The sequence below is a fragment of the Harpia harpyja genome, chromosome 6 (genome assembly GCF_026419915.1).
Source record: "Harpia harpyja isolate bHarHar1 chromosome 6, bHarHar1 primary haplotype, whole genome shotgun sequence".
Taxonomy (NCBI): domain Eukaryota; kingdom Metazoa; phylum Chordata; class Aves; order Accipitriformes; family Accipitridae; genus Harpia; species Harpia harpyja.
Window position 1 is genome coordinate 8,257,194 of NC_068945.1, and position 20,328 is coordinate 8,277,521.

A 20,328-nucleotide genomic window follows, 5' to 3' on the forward strand; every position below is an offset into this window, starting at 1 on the left:
CCAAACTTTTGCAACACTGGAAGAAAAAACACAGTGTTATGCCATGAAAGGCAACAGACTACCTAGACGTGGGGTCACAAAAGGGAAGAGTGAGTTCATGCAAGGCTGGAGTCCCATGAAGGAACACGTTCATGAGGTAAAAGCAAGGACTAATTAAAACCAGGGAAACCAAAGAAAGAACCCCCTTTTTTCCCCCACTATATGAGCAGTCTCACAGAAGTCTTTAGTGTATTCTCACTCTGTGCCAGCCTAGTTGTTAGCACGTGCCTTCTCCAGGAATCTCCAGCACAATCTCTTTTGTGTTCATTCCTGATATAGCCCACCCTATAGATCTGTGTTTAATCCTAGCTCTCAGACAGTAAATCTTAGTTTACAATGTTTGGCTAGATACTGTTATACAGACAGAAACAAGCAAGTTTTTCCATCCCATTCTTTGTTCTCCATACTCCATCTTACCAGGTTCCTCCACCTTAAAGGTACTGGACGCTTTTGGATTCACCACACTGATGGTGTAAGTCCCCAGAGAGAGTTCGGCAGCTAACTGGAAAGAGAGATCTGCAATGCCCTGTTTTGGTCTCACATCCAGCCACTGGCCAATGCGGTTTTGGTTTGGGTCCTGCAGTCCGAGGGAAGGAAAGAAGAGGCAGTCGTCAGCAACACCTGCTATCCTCTATCCACAGCCCACTGGATTCAAAGGCATTTCAGAGATTTCGGAGGCTTTCACAGGTTCCTGCTGTTTATTCCCCAGATGGTGCTGCAGTGACCGAAGTGCTGGAGCACCAAAAGAGCTGAACCCAACCCACCCAGTGTTACTCTACGCTGTACTGCCATCGAAAAAGAAAGTAGGAAAGGTCCTGATATTTAGACTCTCCAGTCTTACATAAAGATGAACAGTAACAGTTAGCCAAAGCCTGGCTGGCATTCCTGAATGTAGAAATGGATGGAAGCTGAACCATTTGGATCGGCAGTGCTTGTTAACGAGATGCATGGGGACAGACTATGCTCGTGCATGTGTATACACAGACCCTAAGAAAAGTAACTTGACTCAGTAAGACAGCAGCCTAAGTATACTGAAGTACCTTTCCTCATAACACCTGAGGAGTCTGAAACACCCACCTGGACTTCCACCACGGAGTACTGCAAAGCAAACAGACAGCAATGTCAGAAACTGGCATGACATAGCAACCTGCATATAAACTTATCTTACCCACCCAGCCCGTGTGCTGTGACAACAGCACCAGTCCCAAGCATTACAATGCAAGGAGCTTGATCCTACCAAAACCAGGAGAATGGCTTTGAAATAGTAAGGAAAACGTGTAACACAAAAATCTGTGCTATTCTTTGGATTTGCTTTTAGATCCCTGAATTTTTAAGCACTTTGATAGATACTCTAAAACTGTGAAAGCTAGAATTTACTATTAAAAAAATGGAGAAAAGTGGAGAGACTCACAAATACCATCATCCCAAGTTCACAAATATTAAAATGCATCAGTTTTGTAACATAAGTCCCAAGAATTAGCAAAACTGCATCACCTATAGGAAGAATACACCCCACATTGTCCTGTAAAATCCCTGGCCTAGGAGATAAGGCTTGGAGATATGAATTACTGCTGACTGCAGCTGACAGTAACAGGGAGGGACAGAGAAGGACATACTTCAGCCCTCCTAGGCCTATTAATTCTCTGTTTGTTCTTATATCACTGCAGCTATCAGCCCGGAGGCAGTAGTGGTGAAGGACATGTGATTTGGGAGCACGAGGCATAAGGAGGCAGGAGCAGGGGCTTGGGAGAGTAACTGGTCTGTAAACAGAAGGCTACATGCAATTCACATTATTCATCATTCTAAGCTTTCATGCAAGTTATCATAGGCAGCTCTGTTTTCACTGAAACAAAAAAAAAAGTGCAGGTTAACTATTTTCATAACTTGAATCTAATGTCAATGTGAAAACAAAACATGCTGGTGAATTGCACCTCTATTATCTCCAACCCATCTAATTTACAAACTATACATTATAGCTTTAATGCTGCAGTGCACTCAAGCCTCATAATAGCTTTGGTTAAACATGACCTCGTGAATTTTCATCACAGTATTCTTAACAGTTATAATGCTAATTTACCTCTATTCACACACAGACATCAAACATGTATGGTCAAATATCTTCATGAGACAATTGTAGGCATGGAATTAAATGTATTGTTTACTCTATTATCTAACTAATATAAGGGACATGACTTCTCTGTTGGGAGGAGAAAGGAGTGCATGATCCTAGGCCCTCACCAACAGCCTGAAAAAAGAGGAAATGAAGTCAGCAATAAAGAAGCCAGAAGAATCCCTCCCTTTATTTCAGTCTAGAGGGATTTGATCCAACTCTCTGCTCACGTGGGCCCTTCAGTATTTATCTGTCATGGCATGAATTCCTGTTGGCTCTCCTTAAATTGCCTGAGGACAGAAGAGTGTGAAATAGCTATAGCTGCTGGCTGCAGGTATAATTGCTTACCGTAGAAAGATGCTAGTCTTGCAGTTTCCTGGCTAGCACATATGCAAGTCTCTGGCAACTTCTCACTCCCTTGACATGGGGAGAATAAGCTGCTGCCAGCAGCAAGTCAGCATAATTTAGTTATACCTTTTTCTGTCTTTTCTTTTTATGATCAATTCATGCGTAACCTTTCCCTTATCAATTACTTTTTCTTAAGATTTTGCAGTTGTGTCACAGCTTGCTTCAGACACTCCTGCCACCCTTAGGTGCAACACACTCCACAAAGCGCTGAGCTTTCCAGAGCTGTGGGAGGGGAGCTTCGGGTCCGGCCGAGTCTGTACACAACTTGTCTGGTAACTGTGCCCATGGCCAGCAACCCACGGATGTCCCCAGAAGCCCTGCCTGGGGGTTTTTTTTGGGGGGGGTGGGCAGGGGGGCCAGGTGCATGCAGCTCCTGGGCTGCCCTGTACAAACTCAGCTAGCAGGGAGCACTGGCACACTCCCCAAATACCAGCAGCAGTGCCGATCCTCCCACCAGCCAGCAGCCGTCCTGCGACAGCGACAGCAGAGCCGTTGGCAAACAGGCATTGCTGTTCCAATTAGTTTAGTAGAGGGCTGGTGTTGGCCACCCTGGGTGCTGCAGACATTGGGACTGTCTCAGCCTCCACGGCGTGGGGTTTGCAGAGAAGGCAGAACTGACAGAGGGAGCCCGGAGACGTCCTCGCCTCCACTGAGATGGGCTTTACCTTGCTGTTAACGGGAGCAAAATCTTCGGTCAACGTCACGATCCGGAATTTCACTGAAGGGATAAAACAAAGAAGAGCACGTTATAGAGACTGAGTGCGTTCAGGACCGGACTTGCCCCGCACTTGCCTTACCCTGAAATCACAGCTCCCCACATAGCCCTACCGGCAGCCCCCCTTACCCCTTGCTCAGCCCTCCTCACCGCCTCTTCCCCCCAAACACGTGGCAGCAGCACAGCAGCCAGCCTCACAACTTAGGGTCTTTCCCACAGGCTACACTTGGAGTTACCCTGTGTTTCCTCATCTGCAGCGTGAGCAGACCAGTCCTACCTGGCCCTGGCCAAGAAAACCGCATTCAGGTCTGCTCCCTCTTCCAAGCCAACTCTGCTCCTACAGCGTAAAACCAACCCTTCCAGTCCCCTCCTGCCCCTAAAACATGGTGTATGGATACATCGCTCCAGAAGGCAGCAGATAGCTTCCCCCTTCATCCCCATGGAGGCTGCGTGGCACAAAGCACTCGGCATACCACTCACAAGGAAACTGGGAACAAAGTCCAGGCAGGTCAAGGCAGGGGAAAGGTTGGGGTGCTCCATGCAATGCTCACCTGTCTGTCCTGGGTTATAGACGGGTTTATCCATCTGGATGAAGGTGCCTGTGCCAGCCCTGCGGATCAGGACTTGCTTCTCTTCATTTGCACTGAAGTAGTGGCCATTGGAGATGTGCAGGTGGACAGTGCCCACCTCCTGGCTGCCTGCAGGTTGGGGGACCTAGGACACAAAAAAGGAGCCACCAGATTAGCAGGCAGCAGGAGAGGACAAGATGGCTTCAGAGCAGTGCTCTCCTTGCTCCTGCTGCACTGTGAGGCCAGCCTCTTCTCCGTCTTACTCTGCAGGCCAGCACAGGGTGTCCATGGAAGCACAGGGGACAACACTTTTGCACTTGGGACAGATCTTTGATGAGAGGAAAAGGGAGCCTGTTCTGGCACAGAAATTGCGTCTGCCCCTTCACAGGGCCACTGTGAGAGCCTGCATGGAGCGAGATGGAGAAGAGTTAACCCAAGGGAAGAAAAGGTATATGTTGATGAGAAATCTGTTCCCTAGAGTGTGTGGGTCACAGAGGCTGAAATCCACTCTTATTCATCAGTGCAAACCAAGAAAATAAGGTTCATGAGTTTGGCAGATCAGAAAGACTTGTGGGGAGCTTGTGTGCACACCCTCCCATGTCTTTCCTAGTTCTCCAGCACATTTTCCAGCCCTTAAAGAGAAGCAGCCATGATGGGAGGCTGTCTGAAATGGAAGGTCTGGCTCTTCCTGCATCACGATTCACAAACACCACCCTGTGACAGTGCTTCCTTCTCAGAGGAGAGAATGAGCTGCCCAGGTGCCATTTGGGTGCCTCTAAGTGCCTCCATCCTCCCCAGTCCTTTGGTCCCAGGCCAGGCAGCCTTCCCTCGGTGTGCCACCAGCATGGATTGTGAGATAACCAGCAGGAACGGTATCATGCAGACAGACAAAGGCAGGGAGCAAGGACACCAGGCTCCCGCTAAACGCTCTCCCTGACTTTCCATGCACTCCTTTCCATGCCCTCTCTCCTCCTGTCATCCTCATTCTCTATTTCTCTGGTGAGGGGAGTTGAGCCAGAAGAGCACACTGGGAGCTGCCAGCTAGAGGTCCGTGCCAGGAATGATCCTGACCTGAAATTTGGAGCACTCAAAGATCCAGTTGTTCCGGACGACCTTGCGGTAGAGGCTGAGGTTGCCAGATGGATGCACAAGAGTTAAGGCCACACGAATAGGCTTCTCTACCCCACGGAGGTCCAAGCACACCCTCTGAGAAGAGGGGTAGGGCAGTGCAGCTGGAACGATGATCAGATACCTCCTGCAGTGGGGAAACAAGACATCACATCCTCGGAGTAGTCTCACCCACTCTTGGCACTCTATGGTCTGAGGAAGCAGGAGGGTTTACCACCTCTCTGGGGGCAGGAGGTGCTGCTCCGCTGGAGTGAGAGGGACAGATTAACAATGAGAGTGTGAACCTCTCACAGCGGTAACGGAAGGTATATAGTAAATTTAAGATAAATACAAGAGGCATGCTTTCAGGTGTCCTCAGGTCACACTGGTGTGTACATGGTTTTGGAGGATGCTACAGCAGTGCAGAGAAATATATACAGTAGAGACCATCTCTGCTTCTGCAAAGGGAACCATTCTTAGGTGTTCCCAGTACACATGGAAAATGCAACAGTCCAGCCCCTTGACAGAAAAGAATTCACCCTTCTTGCTTTGAGACGGCTCCTCAACTACCTCAGCAGCAGACTGGTTCCTGCTTAATCATCCCCAGCCCTGTAGCTCTTTTCATTTGCCCTTCACTTTACCCTACACCTTTCCTTTCAGCCTGCCTCAGACTGCAGTCCCTCACTCTTCTTGCTCCCACCGCCAGTCCTCACCTCGTTCTTGTACTGCAGCAATATCCACGAGTGAGGTTCCCACCTTCAGGAGGATCCTAAGTTCATAACAAGGCTTGTGGTGTGCTGCGTACCACCCCATGTCTATCCATTCCAGCACATGACTCACAGTGTCCCACACTCTCTCCCTGCTATCTTGGCCCCTCCCTCAGCATCACAACTATCAACCACCAGATTTTTAAATGGCACTTACGGTTGTGCCACTGTCCCCAGGGCGTAGAACAGGCAGCTCAGGAGGAAAGGAGTCCACATTTTCATGGGAGACTCCCAGAGAGGTGGATTCCTCTGGAAGGCCGGTCACAGAGAAGGTAGGGTGCAGCTTCTCTCCTTCCAAGGTCTCCAGGCCACCTGCTGTTGTTGCCGTTTCTCCCAGGAAGCAGAGAAGAAGCCCCAAAGTTTCCTTCCTTCTGCCTCATTCCTGTGTTTATAGTGCTGCAGGCACAGGGTTGTGCCATCCAGGATGTTCCCCAGCCAATCCAAGTCTTTTTGGACTCCAGCCTCTCTGCTCTCCTACTCCCCTGTGGATGGACCAGCATCATTCAGACAAATGTGTTTTTCTTTTGCTAAGCACCAGCCTGTTTCCTGTTCACTGCACTGACCCTGCTCCCTGTGCCAGCTGCAGCCCCAGTCCCATTGTTTTGCCTCCAGCTGGATTGTCCCACAACCCCTTGGCACGTGCACTCAGCTGGAGCTCACGGTGAACTCTTGTGGTCACACTGTCCCCAAGCTTTCTGAGTCTGTAAGCTCCCGAGGCAGGTCTCCATGTTGAACAGGAGACCAGGCTTTGCACAAAATAAGTATTTATGTATAGTGCTCCGCTCCTTCACGGAGTGCTGCCTTACCCAGCAGGAGAGCGCAGAGAGCAGGCAGAGCTGGAGTCCTCACCTTATCTCTGCCCTACTGGTATTTTGGTTTGATGAGGAAATCTAACAGCTGCCGTTCAGCTATGTCACACAGTCCTCTGTGGTCCAGTTCAGGGCCAACCGAGACACACATTCACCGGTGGAAAAGAGGGTTGAACATCAATCAGGCAGGTCAAAACCTGCATGGCTTGAGTCCTATGCTGTTTTCTCTCGCTACCAAGAAGCTGTGGCTCTAGCCCTAAGTGATGGGAACACATGCTATCTAGTTTGGGAGCTTCTTTCCACATGCTAATTTTATACCTGTTAGTCTACTGATTATACTGAACTTTTCCCTGAGTATCTTACCATAATTGAAAAGAAAATCTGATTCTTGAAACTACTTATTCTTAAAATAAGGAAGTTCTTCTATTTTAGCGTAATGGCCATTTCATATCAAAACGTACCACTAATTTATCCTCCAGTACAAAACTGAGCTCTTAAATACATAGGGCCTAGTAATATTTCCCTTTTCTTTACAAAAGACTAATGCATAACAAGGAAAGTAGGGTTTGGGGCTTTTTTTTTTTTACCCCCCCCCCCACACACACACACACAGTGGGCAGATACAAATCCTCTCTCCTTTTTCTCCCCACCCCAGGCTTTGTTCAGCTCAGAGCTGCTGGTGCCAATGGCTGAGAAAAAGGTTCGAGTGCACCTGGATAAACAAGCAAACAGGAACTGGAGCAAGAACATGAATCACTCTCCGACACTAGGCTGCCCTTCGTTTCTTTCCATGGGTCTCAAAAAGTACAGGCAGTGCCTGCTGAACAATCCCAGCTGACGTTTGTTCACAGTAGATCCACAGCGGTTCCTGGGGACAGCCAGATCCCTCATAACAGCACAGGGGCTCACAATGGCAAAGGTATTGAGGGTCCTGGCTCCTACTGACTGCGGCAGCCTTTTTGTGAGAGTGGACACATAAATACCTCAGAAGTTCTGGACTTAGCACTGATTGAAAAACCTACATCCCGAGCAATCAACCCAATCCAACACCCAGACAATGAAGCAGAATGAAATAAATGTTGGAGCAGCAAAAAACAAAGTCGCAGGCTTGGTGCGCATGATTCATCTGAGTCAGCCCCATCTCCATCTCCCATTACCAGTATGGTGACCGGCTGCTCGTGGCCAGGAGGCACTGGGGAAGCGAGCACCTCTTCACTGGGCTCTGCACCCACTGGAACTTGTGGCAGGGCACACGGTACCTGACTGTTGTCCTGTGCCGAGATCCTTCCCCAGCCTGCAGACCCATCGATCTCTTGGCCCAGAGACAGGCAAGATGCACACAAGGAGTTGAGGCTGGATTTGTGTCCCCGGAGGCAGGCAAACCTCGGTGCTCAAGCAGCGGAGCTGATCACAAGCTAGATAGAAGCACGCGCACCACCGAGACTCCAGGTTGGATCACCGCAACCCCTCAATTTCGTGAAGGATAAACAAATGAGTGTGATGTTTGACACCTCCTGCTCTAAGCAGAGAGGGGGAAGTTTAGGCCACAAAGAAATCAATGTGTTTTGTACAAGGGTTTTTTTCCCGTCTTTAAATTCTCCTGGAAGACAGCCACCTCCCTCCAAATGCTCTCTAGTAGCCAGACACCACAGGTACTACAGTTTAAGTCCAAGAAATAACATTTTGAAGGACCCAGAAGAGATGTTAAGAAAGCAGGCATAGGAATTGCGATGGATATTGAGTAAAAAAATGTCACTAGTGCAATTTTTACACAGAGTGTGTGTACACATATGCATACGAGTGGGTGGGTTTTGTGTGTGAACTCCTGCAATACTGGGCTCATGCATGAGCTACCCCTCCTGCGGTCAGTAAGGAGTAGGTAGGATACATATGTGTGTATGACCACTACAGCAGTTGCTTTCCCAATAAACCTCTATTCCAGGGACTTTTATCAGACCTCTTGCCTGTGCTTTGCTAAGCACTGCAAAACAAATGGTAAGAACGTGGTGGCATTGGCAGTGGTAAGTGGGGTCCCTCCCTCTCTGCAAGAACCCAAGCTCTAGCCAATGGTGCTCTCTAAGTACCAATACCAGGTACAGGCCTGACCAGCTCCAGTCCTGCTTTTTGGTATCAGCAAGGACAGCCATTCCCAGAGGTAAAGGCAAGGGGGAGAGGAAACATTTGCAAAGCAAGCTGCAGTATCTGCAAAGTTGTTTTTTAAAAAGTTTCAGAGAAAGTAGTATTCTGGCAAAAATCCTGTTCTGCAGAGTTGGGCTCTGCATTGCTCATGGACTGCTGAGGAAATTGAATAAAGAGAAGGAAAAAGCACCTGTTTAAATAAAGGTGCAGGAGGGAGAAAGTGACACCTGGAACAAAGCCAACCACAGTGCAGCCACTTCTGGCACTGCCCAGGGCACTGGTAACGCCTAACTGCTGTGCTGAATTTATGCATTCATTCTGGTCCTGTTAGCCTGCACACAAAGCATGGAGCAGGCTTTCAGCAGCCTGCCATGCTGGCAGATCTCCTCGGTGCCTTATGGAGAGTGCTCTTAACCAAAAGAACTCGCAATGCTTGTGTCTTTGCCTCATGGAGGGGACTTGCTGAGAACTCAGAGTTACTCTGGAACTTCAAAGTTGAAATTTAAACACACTTTCCAAATCCCTCCCTTTAAACCACCACAAATCCCAGCCTTGCTGCAGGGTCTGGTCCAGAGAACTTTCAGGGCTGTAGCCAAACCCAGACCCTCAACCCCCCCCACCCCCCCCCCACCCCCAACCTTCCACTCCTAAGCCTGACTTTGGGCTTAGCCATCACACTCTCGCAGCCAGCTCCGGCGAGGGTCTGCGGAGACCTACCTGTCTATCCAGGGACGTAGCACTGCCAAGCTTGAAGATCCCAGATCACGAGCTGGAGTTCCTTAAATCATGAGGTTTGATTTTAAAAAGCAGTGATAGACGTTGAATTTTGACATACGGTTTTGGTTGTTGAATTGCCCTTGCATCTCCTTGTTATGTGACAAATATCCTGTTCACTCTCCAGTAGCTCATTAGGGGTGATGGTTCAAGCCTGGGGCACCATCCCTGCCTGACAACTCATATTTGAATTGTCCTGTGCAAGATCCAGCTTTATAGGAGGTGCAGAAACTAAAATTACTCCCTTCCCGAAACCAGGACACTATGCTAGGAGGACAAAAGCTAATCTGTGAGATACACAGCAGGGTAGATTTACATCTATGTCAAGTGCAGAATCAGCCAAGACCTTATAGCTCAGCTACAGCTGTGTGCAGTAGATGATGCTCAGTGGGATCAGTCACCATGCAGGGCTAGGAGTCCTCACCCCACACCGATGGCTGCATGATGCTGCTGCAGGGGAATCCAGTGCTGGAAGAAATTAATGCCAGGTACACGGTTCAGATACACTCTATAAGAGTTTACTTCTGCTCTCTCCTCCAAGGTCATCCATCCTCTGTCACAGAGTCCAAACACACACTGCAGTACCCAGATTTGTGATTTGTATTTTATTTTCATTCTTTTTACAGGCAAGAAAATCCCTGGATTAAAACAATCAGAATTAATCACACACCCCAAAGAATTCACCAGGAAATGGCTGTCAGGATGAGCAGGATGGCTTGGGCTGGGTTTAGTCCTGAAATGCAACTTGAGATTTGCCCCAGCCCACTGAGAAGTGACTTTCCAGGTGATGCATGCCCCATCATACCAGAAGCAATAATGCAGCAGCCCTGCTGTCCCTAGGGCATCTTGCACTAGTGGGATCCCTGCAGGCTGAAACAGCGGACAGTAAGGGAGCAGACCAAGTCCTTGGAGAAATGAGAGCAGGAAGAGGGAGTAACCCAGCCAGCAAATAATACGACCCAAATTACTAACTCTGGGATGCTAGCAGCTAGGGAGCCCAGGCTCTCACTAAGGACTCTGAAGGAAAGCGTTTTTTCTGGTTCAATCTAGTGCCCTTGTTTTACCTCAGCCCCTGCCCAGAAAGAGGGACTCTCCATATGCAGACTAAGCTCAAACTAGTACCATAAATTCTGCTTGCAAGTTCTTCTGGAACAGTGCAAACCATCTATGAGCATTGTCACTCAGCTGGCAGGCAGACCCATGAACTACACCAGCCCAGACAGCCCTGCACAGAGTCCCAGAAAATGCGCACGACTAGTCCTTCACAGCATGGACACGTTAATCACTTCATGCCCAGCCTACAGGGCAATCCAGCAAAGACTACATTACAAACTCCAGAAAACAGAGGGCAGAGACTAAAGTTCCTGGAGGCCTAGGGAGTTCCAGATACAGTCCTAGATGAAGGGAACATGCTGAATCAGAGACACACAGGGCTCCTATGGGACAGAGAGAGGTGGCTGAGTTGCAGAGGAAACATCACAAGGCTGCTAGGTCTGTACAGGCACTGAGGAAGGGACTCACACCTACCTCAGATGCAGAAGACATTATAATCAGCCAGGGCCTGCTCCTCTGCAACAGGACAGGAGACAGCTAAGTTATCCTTGCACAGAGCCAAGTGCAAACACCGAGACAGCCCTGGCACCCCATGGTTCCACACTGACCTGGATGGTAGTAGTCATAGACCCTGACATGGCCTGGCTTCAGGTTGGTCACCCCAATCTCCTGCTCCAGATGCAGGACATATGTCTCAGACTTATGGCTCAGCTGGGGAAGAGGAGCAAATGACAGTTCACTTATGAGCTGTTCTTTTTATTCCTCACCTAAATTTGATCCGACTGATAGGCAATAACAACTCCGTGGAGTCACAGGCAGGACTTCAAGATGAATCTTGAATATCCTGCTCTGCTAGCCCTGTCCTGGATTCTCCACACAACTCTGCCACTGCCCTCCATTCCTGCAGCTTCTCTAGTAGCACACGCGTACCTTGTCCAAGTAGAAGGCAACACCTCCTTGTGTTTTCTCAGTTCTTTTCACAGAGTGCCAATGCTGCAGCTAGGACAGGAGAGCAGAGGAAGCAATTTAGTTGGGTCTTTTGAAAAGCAGGCGTGAGACATCCCAACAAGGTTTATCTAAGCTTGAGCGGGCAGGTCCTCATTCACTCACTTCCAAAATTATTTTGGGCTCTTACCCCTTCAGGCTGATCTCCCTCTGCAGGGCCACTCAGCTCCTGCAAAACTCAAGGACAGGAACCTAGGCTACTTAGCTGTCAAGGATACGCTGAGCAAATTGGGCCAGAAGGATCACCATCCTCAAGACACTAAGAGAGAGCCAACAGCATGTGTTCATGTTTCTTGTGGGGCAGATGGTGAGATTGCTCAAGAGAGAGACAGGCAACACCTTCCTATGCAACCTCCCCCTCTCCTTGGGCATGGATGGTCCCACTGACACCACACCACCATCCTGATTCCAGGCTTCTTACAGACATCCTGGATTCTGGAGCCAGGATGAATCCAGACAGTAGGGACACCTCCACGATCACCATGTTGGAAGTGGATCTCTTCCCAGTGTACCTGGGGGAGAAAATCAAAAAGAGAGTCTCTCCCAGCTTCCCCTTCCCTCCACCACCATACCCTGCGTGCAGGACCCTGAGCCAGGCAGCCCAGCCAGGACCAGGGCAAAGGCAGTCACTGCTCCCTCTCACAGAGGGCAGATGATGGCTACACTGCTCTGAGCATCCCCAGTCCGAGGTGACTATTTGCAGTCCTTTCCCTAGCATGAACCAAAGCCCTTGGAAACACTTCCCCATCCCCAGAGACACTTGTATCTTTCCTTCTCCATCTTCCATCTGGACCTTCTGCTCAAACTGCCTGGTGCCTCCATTACAGCCAAGAAGCACCCCTCAGCTCTCCAGCCATGCCTGACTTTCCTTCCCAAGTGGGGCAATGTCTTTAGAGTCACCTGACATGGACATAGACAGTAACAGAGTGTGTATCATCCTCGGTGCAATTGACTGGCTCGGTTTTCACTCGCAAGGCAAAGGACGTGGAGACCTGTGGGGAGGGCGTGTTGTACCTCAGCACCATCTGCAGGGAGACACAAAAAGGCAGAATAAGACATGGGTAATTGGTTCAATATCATCTATCATACCTTTTTTTCCACTGACTACTCTAATCCTCACGATATGGACCACAGGCAATGACTGGATAAACCATATGCAGTGAGCACACTCATCCCAGCACCCAGGACACAGGTCACTCAAATTGGAAACCTGCCATGATCCTTCCAGCTGGGGCTCCTTCTCCTCACCCTTCCCCTTGAGACTGTGCAAGTCAGGCACACAGCAGTGGGACCATTATACAACATTTCCATCCTCCAGTACTCTGAGAGCCATGGAAGCATCACTGTCCTCACATTTGGACACATTCTGTCTCTGAGTCTCCTCCAGCACACAGATTTATTGTATTGGAAACAGGCTGGGATTAAAGCACAGTTAATGCACATTTCCTTGCATTGAGCTGCAACAGAGAGTTTTGGTTTTGATGTGATGATGAGCAGAGGGTTGTCACAGCAGGGTCCGTGGGAACGTACCCGGGTAAAGACACAACAGCTGCCGTGGGCCTGCACTGAGAACTTGCCCGGGACTTCTGTCAGTGCCGCCTCCTGCACCAACAGCCGGTTCTGGTAGGAGACTTGGAACTTCCTCCCAAAGCCTCTCTGGGACCTCACCCTCACTTCTGCAAAGCCTTTCGTGCTGTATGTCAGTGCTGCATACTTAGCCAAGGCCTGCAAGGCGACTACTGTGTCCTGAAAAGGAAGAAACAATTACATTTGCAGCTCCAAGACCTAAAGACACTCGAACTCAGCGTCCTGAGGACCTCTGTATACGAGGACTCCTCTCCTCAAAGCATTCGCATATATTGTGCAGGGGTTCTTTCTCAAGCAACATCTCCTTCTCCGGCCACGAGTTAGTTACCTGTGTTGAGGCAAACCCTCCATAGGCATTCTGCTGCCTGGTGAGCCAGGCCATGATGCCAGAGGCTGTGGCGAGATCCGACCCTGTGATATTTGGCTTGGAGAGCAGGGCCAGGAGGACGTAGGCTGTCAACTCCACATCCACAGAAAGTGGCTGCGACCAAGGGCTGGTGCTGGGTCTGGGCTTGGATGAAGTCTGACTCCAGTGGATCTGCCCACCTGGGAAAGGAAGGGAGTAGATGACATTGAGGGATATCAGGAAAGAAATCTTGAGGCCTAGGAGGCACAGTGGCTTGTGTCTGCAAAGACCATCGAGTAATACCTCTTGGCTGGGTCATCACATCACTGGGTGAACTGCAATCCCATGTATTTTGCAACACCCAACACTCTGTATTACACACCAAGCTGATACACAAAAAATAATATGCCAATAATCTGCATACACATTACATCCCAGACGTCCAACTTCTCCATCGTCCTGTTTGCCAGGTCCTCTAGCTACCTGATACTAGCTAGCTACCCACAAGCCAGTCCTGGGGGTCAGGGACTAACAAGAAGCGGGGCAGCGTGCCAGCTTGCTTCCCTCTCTGGCACTCTGCAGTCCTGCATAAGAAAGCCCGCTTCTCTCAGAGCCTAACCTCCACTTGGGCCACCAGAAAAGGGCAAGAGATTTGAAGGAAATCAGCACCCACACCACAGTAGTGCCAGCACATACCTTGCGTTCATAGACTGGCTGTCTAAAAACTCTCTTTGGTGAAGGACGTAGAGGGTAAGGCTATGGTCCTTCCAGGTTGCATGTAACCAAGGGCTCAGAAAGGTCACTCGTCCCTTCTCTAATGTTCACCTGGCACTGAGGTTCCCATACCTGCTCTGATTGCCTTTCGATCAAGCGTATCAAGTAGCTCTTGCGTGCGTTGAGAGTCCTTAGCCAGGGCGAAGGTGTAGGCCAGCAGGGCCTGGGTGTAAGTGCTGGCAGCTTTGGGAAGGGAAGGAGCGATGCAGCCCAGAGCCTTGCGCACCACTGTACTCTACAGAGAAGAGTTACACGGGCGTTGGTCACAGACAAACACACGAGGCAGGCAAACACTGAGACACAAGCAGAAGGATGCATTAGCATATGCCGGTACAGAAAACACCCCATACATTCACCCAGGTGTCTCTGTGCTCGAGCCTGCACTCTTCTATCACTGCAGCACCAGTAAGAAGTATCTCCAGCCCTTACTGCAAAGGGCTTGACAGACCCCCTCCTGAGCTGGCCATAGGTTTCAGCAATGCTCTCTCAATGAAATGAACACCCTTACCGCTGGAATAACACCACAACGTCTTACTTTCCAAGTCTGAACACAACAAGAGCAAAAACACACAATTGCAAATGCTTGCACACAGCCTGCTGACCAAGATTACTGTGTTCAATTCACCTCTATGGTGCCTTACAAGGTCACTGGCATTTCCAGTTTCCCCTGAAACAGCAGTACTGCTGTTGGCAGGAGGCAGCAAACCCACTGGTCTCAGCAGCATTGTATTCCAGCATTCAGCTATGCTATTCCAAACACGAGCCAAAGGCTTGCAGTGGTTGCCTGTCCCATCTGTGCATCTACAGCACTTTGTGATTTCCCCTCTTCCAGTGGCCTCTTGATTAAGTACAGTAAGGATCACACAAGGGCTACATTTAAGATTTATTCTGACATGTGACATGCTCCTCACCTCTTTCCCTTCTAGGAAAGAGAAAAGGTAATGCCCGTGTCATCTTTGTGCTCTCTAGACAGCGGAATACTAGTGCTGGATGCAGTCACCAATTCTCAGAAATGCTCCTAGTATGTACTCATGGAGTACGAAAAGGTCCCAGGATCCAACTGCTGCTTTTTGGTTGCTTGTCTCTTGCTAAAGCCCAGCAGAAGCACTAAGCTAAGCTTCCATAATTTCAGTAAGTCCTGCTTTTCTGTTTGCTGCTCTTAAATGTAATAACTGCAAGCACCACAGTAACCTTTCTACTCTGTAATTGAATAGAGCTAAGTAGGGATTACAGCAAGTTCATGAATTTGTTCAGAGGCTCCTTTATTATTATTCCTTTCCCTTCTTAAATCTCTCACTCTCCCAGACAGTTAAAATGGAGGTAACAGCACTAGTGCTTGTACAACTACCAAACTTCAAGTGAAAACACTTGATGTACCACCTGAGAAGTGCGGATGGTTATCATACATTTTAATACCTTGTCTAGGAACAGTGTGACATATTATAACCCATCTGGCTCTGGTGTCTTCTGGTGAAACTAACACAAGAACTGAGGGTGCCACTGTAATGGAAGTGTTTTCACACTTAGTGTGCTCATCTTGGTGTTGACAATAGCAGTCCTAAGTGCATACTGTACAGAAGCATTTAGCCTCCGTGGGAGCAGTCGTGCACAGGCTAAGAAACTGCTCCTCTACAACACGCCATTTGTTTCTCCAGTCAATATAAACAATCTGGTTTGTTCCAAGAGGTCAAATTCCAACACAGAGTGGGGGTAGAGAGCTGTTTGCCTCGATTTTTTTGTCATGCAAACCATGCTTTAATATTGGTTCATTCAGGACAGTGTAAAATATCCCTAACCTTTTCCCTGCATTTTAACCCCTAACAACTTTCATGAGCCTGTTTGTTAGATATGCTTGTAAGGGAAAGTAGGATCTGTTCTGAACATCTTCAGTGCATTAGCCCTTGTAGGACATCCTCAAACCCTTTCTCAGAATTTTGACCCCCAGTGAGTGTGTATTCTTTGTAAAAGCGTTTATAACCCACTCAAGGACACTCTTTTCCTGGGTGCTATGGCAAGCTTTGTGTTTCCCACTTCATCTACCCCCAGACCTACTCAGCAAATTCCTTCATTGGAGCTAGGATAACTGAGACGTGTATTTTTACCTATTCATTGTTACTTCTGAGTGTCTTTCATCATCATGACCATTTGATCTAAAACCAATGGGTTAGGCATGTATGTTCAATTGAATAATTGTCTGGTTACTTTCACAGCAACAAATCTGCTGCTGCAACAAAGTATTCCTCACTCCATGGACAATCTTCTGAGCTAACAATACTGTTGCCATCTTCTCCGGAGCATGAGGAATTCCATAAGGTCTCCTACCTCGTGGTAGCCTAGATTTTCTATCACCACTGCCAGAGCACTAAGTAACCCTCTGTGGAACAGTGCCTTCCACTAGCCCATCACGCAAATTGCTTTGAAGTCCTGTTTGTCTCCTTTTCAGGATTTTACTCATGGATTTAGAGCACAGTCTGGTTTCTTCTCAGTAACTCTTTGCTTTCCTTCCCAAATGACAAAACTGGTTCTTAGGGCCTACAACAAATGCTTCATTTATTTTCTACCAGGATGAAGAGCCTTGTCCTTTTGTTTCATTCTGCTGCAGACCACAGTATGTGTCAAATATTTGTCATTCAGTTTCATGAAAAGCCTTCTCCAAAAAAAGTCAGCCAAAACTCGACAGTTCATAGAATTACCAAATGATAGAATAATTCAGACTGGGAGGGACCTCAGAAGGTCTCTAATCCAACCTCCTCTTCAAAGCAGGGTTAGCTATGAGATCAGACCAGGTTGCTCAGGGTTTTATCCAGTCAGGTCTTGAAAATGTCCAATGGTGGAGACAACTAAACCTCGCTGGGCAACCTGTTCCAACACTTAATTGTCCTGATGGCGAAAAAAGGTGACCTGAAGGACATCTGTTGCCAGAAATGAAGGTTAATTTCCATGTGTCTCCCTTTTTTTCCTAAGCCCATTGCTTTCAGTTGCAATGAAAAGCACTGCTCTTTCACTTACTTTTCTTATTTCCAGAGAACTTTGCTTCTCAAAGTCTATAGCAATCACATTTCTCCATCAAGTTGATTATATTTTTTTACTTGTCAGTACCACAGAGTCTAGTAATTAGTTATGATCCTTAGCACTTCCAAGAGTTCCCTCTTACTGTTATTACTTAGGTGTGCAATTCCAACTGCCCTACAGTGCTCCTTTCCCAGATTTCCATGTTTTGTGAAGCTAAAACATATTAAAAATGTCATTATGTCTACTTACTTGACTGTAGGAGCAGCTACACCCACCTCTTCTCTCTAACAACTCACCATCAGCTCTCAGCTGTGTAGGGGTAGCAAGGAGATGGGAGGATGAAGAAGGGGGAGCAGGAATGAAAAGCCAAAGCCTGGGAAATGGGCATAGTATCTCACCACGAACTCCAATGGCTCCCAGTAGTCTAACCTCACCTTCTTCCCTGCCAGCAATGTCCTCCTCAAGGGATAGTTGAGGCTTTTTCTTGAGAAGTGATAAGTTCTTCCTCCCCCACCCTATTACTTTGTCCACAAGCCTGTCCAAGGTGCTCTGTTGCCTGCCTCAGTGACACCACTAAGTTCTTCAGGATTCAGATCTTAAGGCAAGAGCATGGCAAAGAATCCCAATATTTACCTCTGGTGTCTCTCCTGCCTCTAAGTATGCAGCAGTGATGTAGGCAGCCAAGGGGACTTCTCCATCCACACCTCCCTACAAAAAGCATAAACATCCAAAAAGCTGGGAAAGCTAATACACAAAGACCTGAAGCTTTTCAGCAAAGGTCCCACTTATCCCTGGCTTGCTCCCACGCAAGAAAGCAGAACAACACAGGGAAGTGAACTAAACAATTACCAGTACACTTGGCAAGAACTGCTTTGAGTTGTCCTTCAAGGTGCTCTGGCTCTTACCTTCATGGCTGTGTGGAAAAGTTGGCCCACATTTCTGAAGCAACCATTGGGAAGCTGGTGGAACTCCAGCCAGGTGAGAGCAGCTTGGATGGTCCTGTTGTCCAGGAAAATGTATGGCTTGGCTTGGACAAAGCATTTAACCACAAATGCAGTCAGCCTGGTTGGGGAGAGAACATTAAAAAAGGCATGAGGAAGGAAAGACAGAAGCAGAAAGAGATGGAGTGAATGAGAGAGGGGGAAGAATGAGTGGAAAGGAAGAGTCTAAGCAGAAGTTGAGGAAAGAAAAAAAGTGGGAGCTTGAAACTGGTGGGTCTCTCCTCACCTATTGTTGTGCTATTCCTAATTTGCTGGTCCAAGGACAGTTCATCCCAAGGAGAGTTGCATACCCCTGGGCTACCCTAGCCCACAAAGCGTCTGGAACACTTTGGGTCCAACAGGACAGAAAGGATTCGATGCTAGAAGCAGAAAGCTGCCCACCTCCAGGCTGTCAGAGAGCAGGTAGACAGCAGGGAGAGAGCCCAGGGCTTACCAAGTATTACCATACTCATCCTTGGTACCAAATTCACTGTAGGAACCATCAGGGTGCTGATATTGCAGCTGTATCTGGTACCCTGGGAAGTAGGATAGGACATTACTGCTCAAAACAGTATTTGCAATGAAATCACTGTGAAGGGAATGGGATGGTTGAGCGCCCTGGGTGGAAAGGGAATAGTCACCCAGAACTACTAGGGGGTTGGACACAGGGGAAGGCAGAGGAGCAAGGTGGGTCTGTTGTACTTGCCGTTGCGCAGGAATCCTGTTGCCCTCTCCTTGATCTCAGGGGTCAGCTGCCTCGTCTTCTCCAGGTACTGCAGCACATAGACAATGGGGGCAAACAGCACCATGTTCTGCTCCCCACAGCCGTGGGGCAACTGCACCAGGTGGTCCAGGTTCTGCAGTGCCATCCCCATAAGGTCACCTAGAACAGAGCATAGGCACTCTGACCACCTCCTGGGCAGGAGGCTTGGGGAATCACCTCCTCCCGCCCGTGATCCATTCCCAGCAGTGCACTAGGCAAGATAGCCCCAGCAGAGCAGTGGGGGGGCACCCTGTCCAGCCAGCTTATCAGTTCCACTGTGCCCTCCATATGGACTCTACACATTCCCATCCTGGCAAGGGAAGCCTGTAAACAGAACATTCTCTCCCCTGCTGAGTGTTTTAAGTTATTGGGAATCAGGAAACACAGCCACACGCATGGGAAGAAGGTGGCAGTGGAGCCTTGGAAACCTCAGAAAGGGTGGGGGGGGTTCTGGGTTTGAGCTTTCCTACAGCTAAACTCAAGAGATATGGGATTTGGAAAGGTACTATGATAGCTGAATTCCTTACCGGTGACTGAGACGGTGGCTCTGACTGAACCTTCAACCACATTTAGAGGCAACATCAGGGACACAGACTCCTGTGCTGGATTCCCTGACAACAGTGGGGTAAGGTGTGTGGGGAGGACAAAGAGAAAGAGATTCTGATGAAAACAGCCTTTAAAGTCCCCAGAAACTGTTCAAGACTATTCCGTGCTAACACTCCATTTTCCTGTCACAGAGGTTGCAGATCACCTCAAAAACCCTGTCCCATTCCACCCTCAACTTCCTCCATCAACCTCATTGTGACTGCGCTATCCTAACAGCCTTCCTTCTAAAGAGGTTGGGAGGATTTTCTGCTGGAAACCCTCTGTGGTCAAAGCCACTTGCTTTTCTCTACATAAGTTGCTCCATCTGATTTCAGATTTCAGTTGCAGGCATGCCTTCTCAATGCACCTCGTGCTCTCAAAATCTGCTAATGGCCATGTCATACATCACAAAATTCAAGACAGGAACAGCAATCCTAAATCATGTCCTTCAGCCTCACCCTGTTCAGTAGTCTGGTTTTATGACCAGAGGTGAAAAAGGCCTCAAGCTGTCACATTAGTGTCAGGGATGTTGATGCTAAAAGACTGGACCTCCCCACGTCCTTACCCAAGGGAACCTCTAGCTGGCACCACAATTAGAGTATGCTTCTGTACCTTGGTCTTGTTGACAGAGAAAATATTTCAACAAGTAGAAAAGACCCAGAAGGTGGTTAGGCAGGAAGGGGGGGATGAGCAGGGTGAAAGAAGAAAACAATCTCTACCTTTTTTGGGACACAGGATGGAGCTGTGAGCCTTTTCTACCAACACTCCCTCTGGCTGTTGGAGCAC

General features: G+C 48.5%; 1 protein-coding gene across 1 annotated transcript in view; it reads right to left on the minus strand.

Annotated features, from left to right (window-relative positions):
• Nucleotides 1-10,053: 10,053 nt before the first annotated feature.
• LOC128143141 (alpha-2-macroglobulin-like protein 1) overlaps nucleotides 10,054-20,328 on the minus strand; it is a 30,024-nt gene continuing 19,749 nt past the window's right edge. Inside the window, 15 exon segments of the mRNA XM_052790084.1 lie at nucleotides 10,054-10,307; nucleotides 10,965-11,006; nucleotides 11,099-11,201; nucleotides 11,421-11,489; nucleotides 11,917-12,007; nucleotides 12,396-12,520; nucleotides 13,026-13,241; nucleotides 13,411-13,628; nucleotides 14,275-14,437; nucleotides 17,848-17,922; nucleotides 18,120-18,276; nucleotides 18,649-18,730; nucleotides 18,901-19,077; nucleotides 19,485-19,568; nucleotides 20,262-20,316. Coding sequence (XP_052646044.1) covers nucleotides 10,966-11,006; nucleotides 11,099-11,201; nucleotides 11,421-11,489; nucleotides 11,917-12,007; nucleotides 12,396-12,520; nucleotides 13,026-13,241; nucleotides 13,411-13,628; nucleotides 14,275-14,437; nucleotides 17,848-17,922; nucleotides 18,120-18,276; nucleotides 18,649-18,730; nucleotides 18,901-19,077; nucleotides 19,485-19,568; nucleotides 20,262-20,316 — 1,656 coding nt within the window. The 3' untranslated portion in view covers nucleotides 10,054-10,307; nucleotide 10,965.